Source organism: Hevea brasiliensis, chromosome 9 (genome assembly GCF_030052815.1).
Source record: "Hevea brasiliensis isolate MT/VB/25A 57/8 chromosome 9, ASM3005281v1, whole genome shotgun sequence".
NCBI classification, from domain to species: Eukaryota; Viridiplantae; Streptophyta; class Magnoliopsida; order Malpighiales; family Euphorbiaceae; genus Hevea; species Hevea brasiliensis.
The window spans coordinates 96,938,307-96,949,693 of NC_079501.1; the positions used below are offsets into that span (position 1 = coordinate 96,938,307).

The 11,387-nt window shown below is 26.8% G+C and overlaps 1 protein-coding gene across 2 annotated transcripts; it reads right to left on the reverse strand.

Moving 5' to 3' along the window:
- Positions 1-3,144: 3,144 nt before the first annotated feature.
- LOC110648236 (probable metal-nicotianamine transporter YSL7) lies at positions 3,145-10,352 on the reverse strand. 2 transcript variants are annotated; one of them, XM_058154219.1, is made up of 6 exons: positions 9,651-10,352; positions 8,498-8,661; positions 7,848-7,945; positions 7,599-7,733; positions 4,380-4,569; positions 3,145-4,273 (listed from the first exon to the last, which is right to left on the reverse strand). In XM_058154219.1, the coding sequence occupies exons 1-6, from the start codon at positions 10,108-10,110 to the stop codon at positions 3,152-3,154; spliced, it is 2,169 nt and encodes a 722-aa protein (XP_058010202.1). In that variant the 5' UTR covers positions 10,111-10,352; the 3' UTR covers positions 3,145-3,151. The 2 variants fall into 2 exon arrangements, with proteins under 2 accessions (XP_058010202.1, XP_021658099.2); XM_021802407.2 differs by having other exon boundaries at positions 9,648-10,352.
- Between the last annotated feature and the right edge of the window lie 1,035 nt (positions 10,353-11,387).

Below are 11,387 nucleotides of genomic sequence, written 5' to 3' on the forward strand. Positions count from 1 at the left end.
TAAGATTAAACTAATAGTATGTATTTATGTTATATACGTATAAGTATTTTTACAGTTTAAAAATAATTATAAAAATTATCGACTATAAAATTTTATTGGTAATTTATCGACAATTTACTGACATTTTACCGATGAAAAAGAGAAATAAAAATTAAACCAATTTATACCGATAAAATTACTGACCGATTACCGACAAACTCTTTACCGACAATACAATTTCATATGAAAAATTGATACTTAATATTGGCAATAAAATTAGCGACCAAATAAAAAAAATATCAATGAAAAGATTATGGATGAAAAGATTCGTCAATAATTACTGACAAATTCATATTTAATCGGTAATATTAAAAAGAAAATTTAAAAAATTCAAAAACTTAAAAAATTTTACTTATGAAAATTTTTCATCAGTAATTATCAACGAACTCATTTTTTGTAGATAATATTAAGAAAAAAATAAAAAATAAAATTTTAAAATAAATACCTATGAAAATTTTTCATCGGTAATTACCAATAAATCATATTTAGTCGGTAATACTAAGAAAAAAAATAAAAAAGAAAATTTTTATAAAACTTAAAAAATTTTACCCATGAAAATCTTTTGTCGATAATTACCAACAAAACATATTTAGTTGGTAATACTAAGAAGAAAATAAAAATAAAAAATTTTAAAAAGTTTAAAAAATTTTATTTACGAAAATTTTTCGTCAGTAATTACGAATGAACTCTTTTTTTTATTGGTAATATTAAGAATAAAATAAAAAAATAAAATTTTAAAATAAATACCTACGAAAATTTTTCATCGGTAATTACTAACGAACCATATTTAATTGGTAATATTAAGAAAAAAAAAATTTAAAGCTTAAAAAATTTTACCTACAAAAATTTTGGTCGATAATTACCAACGAAAAAGATTTAGTCAATAATACTAAGAAGAAAATAGAAACCAAAAATTTTAAAAAGCTTAAAAAATTTTGCCGTAATTGCTAACGAACTTTAATATTAAAAATAAAAAATAAAAATTTTAAATAAATACCTAATGAACTTATTTTTTATCTGTAATATTAAGAAAGAAATAAAAAATAAGATTTTTAAAATAAATTATCTATAAAAATCTATCGTCGGTAATTACCAATGAACCATATTTAGTTAGTGATACTAAGAAGAAAATAAAAACAAAAAATTTTAAAAAGTTTAAAAAATTTTACCTATAAAAATTTTTCATCAGCAATTACCAACGAATTTGATTTTGTCAATAATTCATTGGTAAATCATATAAAGTTTGAAATTTTCACATCGTTTATGAATAGATAGGAGTAAGTTTTTTTATAAAAGGAAAGCAATTGTAGCATAGCTATTATGTGAGGCCTACTTTGGACCCACTATTAATTTTTTTAAAATCATTTAAATCTTAAAAAATTAAAAAATAATTTTACATTTAAATTAAAATAATTAATATTTAATATTTAATTTAAAAATAATAAAAAAAATTTTAAAAGTAAAAATAAATTAAAAATTAAATTAAATTAAATTAAAAGATTAAATTAAATTTAAAAGTTAATTTAAATTAAAAATTAAATTAAAAAAATTAAATTAAAATAAAAGGTAAAAAATTAAATTAAAAAATATAGAATGAAAATTAGCTGCAAAAAAGTTATCGTTGGTAATTACCTATAATTATTTATTGTAGTCGGTAATTACTAACGAAAAATGTTATCAATAAATAGTCGGTAATTTATATGCATATAATCTCCTATGAAATTACCTAAAAAATAATTGGTCACTAAATTTAACGATAATATTTTTTTCATCGATAAAAATTACTTATGCTAGAATTTGTGGGCGAAAAAATTTCATTAGTAATTCGTCGATAATCCTGATTACTAATGAAATATAGATATATTTGGTCGGTTATTTTTGTAGTTATTTTTTTAATTTCTTATAGTGCGTCCCTTAATAAAAAATAATTTTAGAAATGTTAAAAATCATCTAAATAATTTTGTATAATTAAAAGAGAATATTATCGACAATTTTAAAAATAAAAAATATAATTGTAGTGCCAAAAATCGTTTGGGAGTGTTCATATCATAATTATAATTCAAATAAATTATTTCAAAACAAATTTTACTGAGGAATATACATATGGGGTAAGGATAAGAATTAATAAAGAACAATAAGAAAGGAAATTTAATATAAAATGATAAACATTTTTTTATTTGAAATTTTAATAACAAATATATAATTAAAAAAATAAAGAATATTAGTTGACACTACACGAAGGGCATAGCTAGCAAATTGAGTCAATAGTAATATATATATATATATATATATATATATTACTTGGAAAAGAAAATATTATATACAATAATAAATTATCCACTAAAAAAATTAATAATATATGTAAATATGTAAAATTGAATAAAAAAATTTCATAAAACAATAAATTTTCGCTATAATCTTAAATTTTTTATTATTTTCGTCAATTTTTTTTAACTTTTTTTAATATAGGTAATCAAATAATTATTGAATAACTAATCTTTTACTTATTTTGAAATTGAGTGTCTACAATTCTTATTGCAAAAAAATACTATTTAACACTTGCAGTTGCACAAATAATACACAAGCCAACAAACTAACAGATACATTAGATTTTTTATACATTAAATGTGAACTGTCAAAACAATAAGTACAATTATTATTAATTTAAATTAATTTAAATACTAATTATTATATAATAAGTATAATAATTGTCAAAATAATAAGTCTAAATTTATTAAATATAGTAATATTTTAAATACTTCAATGGAATAAAATTATTTTAATGATTATATAAGTAATTTAATATATATATATATATATATATATATATATATATATATATATATATGTGTGTGTGTGTGTGTGTGTGATTTTTTAAAAAAAAAATTGAATGGGCCAATTACACAGTAGATATGCCGTTATTTGATATTTAAAAAAAAAAAAAATTGAGCCCACTCAATATATTCAGTATTTAATTTAAAGGGAAATTTTTATATTTAATAAGTAAATTTCATTATTTATTTTATATTTTAAGTTCAGACATAATTTATAAAAAAAAGTTACAGGCGAATGAACTTATAGCCATCCTGATAAATTATTAAAATGCAAATTTTCAACCATTCAAGAAATTATCCACCTTGGTATTAACAGAGGCAGAAAGGAACTTCATGCAGATAGGAGCACTAGCGCCAGCAAGAGAAAGCACAGCTGCTGGAATTCCCCACAAAGATTCACCACAAATGAGGCCAGATGCTACTGCAGGACCAAACTCACTTGCCATTCTTTTGTTCCTTCTCTCCCATATGTACAGAATCAAACTTCCAACACACATGTCTATGGCAAAGTAACCACCAAGATAAAAGGGTATTGCCATGCACATTGGACTTGGAATAAATCTGTGGATCCTATACTTGGTTTCATACTTCTGCAAGAGATCAGTAACCAGGTTTATAATCATGGCACCAACAAAAAAGGATATCGAGAGCGCAAGGCAATTTTTGGGAAGAGAGGAGATGCCCTCTACGCCAAGAATTGCAATCCCACGATAGATTAGCCCATAAGGTGCTGCATAGGTGCTTTCAGGGTCTCCTAAAGGGTACGCTTTGTAAAAGAACCAAAAAACCAGAGGAGTTATAACACAACCCATAGCAGTTCCAGCAACTTGGCTCAAGAACATAGAACGAGGAGATGAAAGGGTAAGATATCCCGTCTTGAAATCTTGCATTAAATCAGATGCTGTGGAAACAATGCTCATCATCACAGCACAAGAAGCGAGACCTGCAATTATTCCACCATCTGAGAGGCCAACCGAGGCACTAAAAATGATTATAGCAAACTTGCCATAATTGGAGGCAAGAGACCAATCAATAAGACCACATCCGTATGCATTGCAGAATGCCAAAACTGGAGCAATCACAAAAGCTACAAGAATATGGTACCATTTCAATTGATGGAAGATGAATGGTACTGTGACAATGGAGATTACTGCTAGACCAATGTAGCCAAGGAAAGCTACCCAATTTGGCATTTGATCTTTTAGAAAGAACTCGGTTCTTCTTTCTTCATTGTTGTTTATAGTTTCTGAATTTGTGCTCTCTTCATTTGCTGCAGGAGTCACAGAAGATGAGTCCTTTTTCTTGGAATATTGAAGTGCAAGACTGATTAAGGTTTTGACTAGCATGTACATGACATGGAAGAGACCATCACCAAGCATCGTGGCAATAGCAATAAAAATCTGTGAGTTTATCAATGTTACGAGATTTCCAGTTCGAATCTTGATCGGAGTTAATTGTATAAAAAAAATAATAATTAATTGTATGAAGAGAAAGCAAACTTAGTACCCTATATCCTTGGATGCCATGAAGACTACTCGATGGTAGATCAGCTCTATACCAGTCACCTTTCTTAGCCTCAATTAATGGCCACATAATTCCCCATGAAATGATGGCTCCGAAAAGCAAGGAAATATTTACCATGTAAGGACATATCATCCCAACACCCACATATGTTGCTGAGAAATCAAAGTAGAACCTACCAAACACATTTGTATTTTGTATTAACATTCTCCACCAATGACTTAATATCTTACGTTAATTAAAATATAAAAAAATGGGTGAAATTTACAAGTTAGCCCCTAGGTTTTGCCACTTATTACTATTTGATCCTTATATTTTAAAATTAAGAGATTTAGTATCTCCATTTTGCTTTCGTCAAAATCGAAGTCCTTCCGCCTATTTTAATTCAAGTTGCAGTTTAACATTGAGTAAAGTGACAAAAATAGCCTTCATTAAAATAAGGTTACTAATTAATTTGCTGAGTTAACTGAAAAAAAAAGCACCACACAAGCTACCTCTCCCAATTTTCAATTAAACACCAGACCCATCCTTCTTATAATTTTTCTCTCATCAAATTCCCAATCCATTTTCCATTCTAATCTCATACCACCCAAAAACCCATCCCATTACCCATCACCATTGATGACTAAGAAAGAAGGAGGGACCATCGAAATTGACAATAAGGGAGGAGAGGAAAGGCAACACGCAGGAGAAAAGAAGATCGATGGCAAGGAGAAGAAAGAAAGGAGAATGATTCTGGATGTTGTTTACACTGATATTTTGATGGGTTTTGCTGTCTCTTTTTCTCCTTCACCTCAACCCACAAGAGTTCATTTCTTGTAATCATTCTTGGGGGATTATAGTTTAGGTATGTAGTTTTGGAAATCAAGCGAGGGGATACAATTATATGGATTTTGTTGAGATTGCTTGACTTTTTATATAAATGGAGTGTATTTGGGACTTGAGATTTAAGCATATTTGACTTTTACAAAGTAATTCCAATGATTTTTGTTATGGGTTTTGGTGATCTTAGTCACTTATCGTCTTCCTCTACTTTCTTGGTTTGGACTTTGGATGAGGTTGAGGGTCACTAGGTAAGGTAAATAAGCTTCCCTGTCGGAGAAATCTTGCTAGAATTCAATAGTAAATTGATGTACCATTGATGATTATCTGTTTATCATTATTTTCCTTCCCATTTTAAATCAATAAATGGTGAAATTGTAATTATATAATTGATGAATTGGGTAATTGTGGTTGTCAACAAGAATTAGAGAAGTAGGAAATTGCCAAAAATGAGGTGGCATTCTCATTTTTGGCAGGTTGTTAATTGCTATAGGATGTAGTTGTAGTGGTAGGAGTGGTGGAGAAAGTGACAATGGAGGTTCCAGTGGCTATAACCTAGTGGCCATGACAATGATATATGAGGGAGGTGAGTTTGAGTGTGTATGTGAATGAAGGGATGAATGTTGTGGGTTCTCTCTCTTATGATCATTGAAATTAGAAAGACTCAAGGTAGAATGGATGGAGGGACTTGCATTTTTTAACGGAAACAAAAGTCAGGGACTAAAATGTTTAATTTCCAAAATTCAAGGACCAAATCGTTGTTAGTTGTAAAACTCAGGGACCCAATTGTAAATTTTTGAAAAAAAATAAATCAATAAGTTTTTACTCATTAATCATATTAATTTTATTATTTGCTTTTTCTAAAACTTATTAAAATACTTTCAGTATACACAAAAATAGTATTCTCTCGCTCGCAAAAAATAGCTCCACTTATAATTTAAAGAGTGGGTCCTACATCATTGTGAGAGATATGCATATACATCAAACTTCACAATTTAATAAATTCCTAAGCTATTTAATAGCTAACCAATCAAAATTAAATGCAATTAATTTGTTGCAATGAAATTCATGCATGTATTTTTTTTGTTCATCCTATTATTCTCCATTTTTTCTTGGAAAATTATATTATAAAATTATTTTTTATAGGCATATTACATGGAATAACAAGTTAATAAGGGTTCAATACTCAATTCAACTCAACTCAACTAAGCTTTTATTCTAAAAATTTATTGGGGTCGGCTATATAGATTCTCTTTTTCCACTCTAAACGATTTTGGGGTAAATCCTCGAAAATGTGTAATGCTTCTAGATCATGTTGTACTACTCTCCTCTAAGTCAGTTTAGGCATACCCCTTCTTTTCTTTCTATCATCTAACCCAATGTGCTCTATTTGTATAACTGGAACCTCTGTATATCTACGCTTCACATGACCAAACCACTTCAATCTTACTTCTCTCAACTTATCCTTAATTGGCATCACTCTAACATTTTCTCTAATATTCTCATTACAGACTTTATCTAGTCTAGTATGGCTACTCATCCATATTAACATTCTCATATTCGCAACTCTCATCTTAAACACATATGGCTCTTTCATTGTCCAACACTCACTACCATATAACATGGCCGATCGTATGGCTATACGGTAAAATTTTCTTTTTAATTTATTGGGAATCTTGCGATCACATAAAACTCCCGTGGCACGTCTCTATTTCAACCATCCGCTTTTAATATTATGACTAACATCCTCCTCACATCCCTCATCTACTTGAAGAATTGAGCTGAGATATTTAAAGTGATTACTTTGAGGACAATACTACTCCATCCAAACTAACTCCGTCCCTATCACCAGTTCGGCCTTCACTGAACTTGCAATGCATGTATTCTGTCTTCGTTCTACTTAACTTAAAGCCCTTGACTCTAGAGTACTTCTTCAAAACTCTAGATTTCTATTGACTCCTTCTCGCATCTCATCTATCAAAACTATATCATCCGCAAACATCATGCAACAAGGGATACTCTCTTTTATATATTTCGTCAATTCATCTAGAACTAATGTAAAAAGGTAAGGGCTCACAACTTAATATATAAACAAATTTAGTTATTACATTTTAAAAAAAATATGAAAATTACTTGGTGAAATTATTTGGCATTATAATTTTATAGGACCCACTTATGTATACGTACTTACTTTCTATTGGTTTGTTATTTCATATAAAATATTGTACATGAAAATAAAATCACTGCTATGCTCTAAAATGGAATCACTGTATACTTTATAATTACTCCATCCATCCTGCTTTTATATATATATATATATTATTTTAATTATACATTATAAAATTTAAAATAATTAATATAAAAGTTTTGAAGTAAATATACCTTTGATCATAGGCTTTGAGACCAAATGTGGGGAAACTGATAAATCCACAGCCATCGGCAGCAGCAAAAAACCACTGGAAAAATGCCCATAAAAAGCTGAAACTGAAGAATTTGAAGAGAGCAGCAACTTGCTTCCTGTATTCATTCATATATATACACATGGAATAATTATAATTAATTAATTAATGTTATAGTTAATTAATTAAGTGATCTCCCAAAATAAATTAAACTTATTAATTGTATAATTACTTAGCTAGCTTGGCTCCTTTGGGCGTGTGAAAGCTGTTGATAAGGTATGCAGTAGCTGATCCACTTGGGTATGTTAATTTGTACTTGAGAATCATGATCTGTAATATAATTAAGTCGGCTTTCAATTTAACAATCAGAAATTAAATTAATTTGTTTGGTAAGTAAGATGAGAAATAAAAAAATTAATATATATATCCCAATAAAATAAAGGAAAATTAACATTTTGATCCTTGGATTATGCCTATATTACACTTTAGTCCTTGAATTTTGAAAATTAATTTTTTAATCCTAGATTTTGCACTATATTATACTTTAATACCTGAATTTTTAGAAATAAATTATTTAGTTTCTGAATTTTACACTATATTACAATTTAGTCTCGATAATTTTAATATATAGAATAATTTAGTCTTTCTGTTAATTGACAAAATTGTTTTAAATATTAAAATTACAGGGACTAAATTTTCTATATATTAAAATTAAAGGAGCTAAATAATTCATTTCTCAAAATCTATGAATTAAAGTGTAATATAGTGTAAAATTCAAAGATTAAATAATTATTTTTTTTAAATTTAGAGACTAAAATATAATATAAAGTAAAAACTAAGGACTAAATTATAAATTTTCCAAAAAAAAAAAGTAATTCTCACCTTTCTTAGGGGCACAATGGAGAACAAACCAACAAAGCTTACAACAAAGAGAAAACCCATCATCCAACCAATAGAAAGATTCTTGACATTGGCTAGAGTGTTTCCTCCCTCTGCTTGATCAGCTATTCTTGGACTCATACCCAGCAAGTAACTTGCAGTGCCACCTACATGGAATTGATAAAAGAAAAATTTATAATTTGGTCCCTTAATTTTGCCTTATATTATATTTTACTTCTTAAATTTTGAAAAATTAGTTATTTAATTCTTGAATTTTATACTATATTACACTTTAGTCTTTGAATTTTTTAGAAATTACTTATTTAATTTCTGTAATTTTAATATATAGAATAATTTAATTTTTCTGTCAATTGATAAAATTGTTGTAAACATTAAAATTACAAAAACTAAATTGTTCTATATGTTAAAATTAAACGGACAAAATAATTTATTTATTAAAATCTAAGGATTAAAGTATAATATAATGCAAAACCCGAAGATTAAATATATTAATTTTTCAAAATTTGATACTAAAGTATTATATAGGACAAAATCTAAAGATCAAATTGTAAATTCCCTATAATAAAATAAAGAGGTTAAGAGACATTATTTTATACACTAATTTTTCTTTTTTTAAGAATCCATATTTTCAGTGAAATTTAACATAATAATCGAATAGTCATGGTCACCCTTTGGTTCTGCCTAAAAATTGAACCGCTTTCTTAAAATTGAACAGCTTTAATTCGAGAATAAAATTGATTTGAATTGATTTGACAGGAACTAACCTTGAATCAAATCGAAAATAATCAGCTTAAGTTATTCTGAGTCAAAAAAAATTTTTTTCTTTAAAAATTAAAAGAAAAAAAATTCAATGATTAGCTTTAATTAAATCAAACTAAATTAAAATTAAAATCAAGATGAAAACAAAAATCAAGAATCCTAATGCTCAATTCTAATCCGTTTAAAACATTAAATTAAAATTACTGATTTATCGTTAATTATTACCATGAAAACTGTAGTTTCATTGTATAATTAAAAAAAAAAGTCAAAAAAGGTTTTTCTATTTCATGCATTAAAAGGACATGAAGCCAAATTCAAGAAAAGAAAGAACTATATAAGAATAAAGAAGAGAGAGGTGAAGAAATATATATACTGCTAAAGGCAATGCCAGAAGAAGCAACCACACATGTCTGGATGACAGTATTCTCTTGCCTAGTGAAAAGCTGAGGGTTGAAGAATCCAATATTTGGGAGTAAAGTTGTCCAAGATTTAAGCATCATAAACCCCAACAAACCAGCTGCTACATTAAGTGAAGGAATCACACCAGTTGTTAGATTAAGCTTACACACTATGAAATTAAACACCACACTCAAACCAAAGCTTGTTGCCATTGCCCTAATTGTTATTTGCTTTGTCCATGGAGGCACTTCTGTTTCTTTAAACGCTTTCTCCATGAATGCTTCTTCTTCTTCTTCTTTATTATCAACCTCTTCTCTTCTTCTCTCTCCATTCAAACCTTCAACCCTTTTTCTCTCAAAGTTTTCACCACTGTCCCTCTCGATTTCCATTTCTTTTGCCTTTTCTTCTTCAAGCTTTGGTCTCTCCATTTCTTGCATCTTTCTTCAACTCTATTACCCTTCATCACCCTGTTTATATTCTCACAAACCCTAGACATCCAAATAGCTAGGAGTTAAAATAACTTTGTTTTCACATTATTTTAGGAAGTTCCGATACATATTATTAGTTCCAAACGAGAACTAACCAACATTAAAATATAGGTTTAATTTTTTTTAAATATTATTTTAGATTGTTATATAAAATAATTTGAAATATTTATTTATTTTTTAAAATTTTTATAATTAAAATATGTCAAATTTAATTTAAAATTAACTTTTAATAATTTTTAATTAATATATTTAAAAAATAATTTTCTCAACAACAATTCAAATAAAAATGCTAAACAAATAATTTAAGAGGGTGTTTGAGCTTATAAATATTTAAAATTTTAAATAGTTATGTATTTAGTTAAAGTGTTTATAAGTGATTAATAAACAATTAATGTATTTGATAAAAAATAACTTATAAGCACATTTATTATAAAACAACTAAAAGGAATATTAAATAAGATTTATTATAAAATTTTAAAATTTAAATAAGAATAATATAATAAAATATTTTATCAAAATAACTTATAAGTACAGGACTTATGACTAATAAAATGAACTTTTTTTTAGCTCATAACCTTAATTTATAAGATCCAAAATTGTTATAAACTAATAGGCAGGTTAATTTTTTAAAGCTTACACCCTCCAAGTATCTTATTCCTCCATCCCATAAAAATAAGGTTATTTATTTTGTTACCCAATTTAATAAAATATAATTAATATAATTAAAGCGATAAATTTTATTTTATCTTTATCTAATATAGTCTTTACTCATTATTTAATTCAAAATTAAATAACTCATATTATTAAATTATTGTATATTGAAACTAATGAATTTTATTTTTTCTTAAAGGAAACAAATGAATTATTATTTTAAAATAGAACATGGCTTATAATATGAAATAAATTGAAAAGAATAGCAATTTTGTTTTTATAGGATAGAGGCAATAATAAGGACAAAAGATTTAATTTTATTTTTCCGTTTGTCATGGGAAATATCACCAAATAAGGGAAAAAGAAATGGTAGTAACGATAATTTCTAAAAGCTAACATTACCTATTTAAAACATTATTATTTTGCATATAATAAAGCATGTAATGTTGACCAACTCAACGGTATAGAAATGTTTGGGCAATATGAGGAAAGGAGCTTTCAACTCATTTTCCTAGAAACTTTAATTATTCTCTAGATTAATTAATTAATTAATTAATTACTTCCATATACTTCTA

What these genes read in the sequence shown, in the direction of transcription:
- LOC110648236 (XM_021802407.2), bottom strand. Translation starts at nt 10,110, where the DNA reads ATGCAAGAAATGGAGAGACCAAAGCTTGAAGAAGAAAAGGCAAAAGAA. An exon ending in TTCTGGCATTGCCTTTAGCA is followed by an intron (nt 8,662 to 9,647) that starts GTATATATATTT and finishes AATTCCATGTAG; the next exon opens with GTGGCACTGCAAGTTACTTG. An exon ending in ATGGCATCCAAGGATATAGG is followed by an intron (nt 4,274 to 4,379) that starts GTACTAAGTTTG and finishes ATAAACTCACAG; the next exon opens with ATTTTTATTGCTATTGCCAC.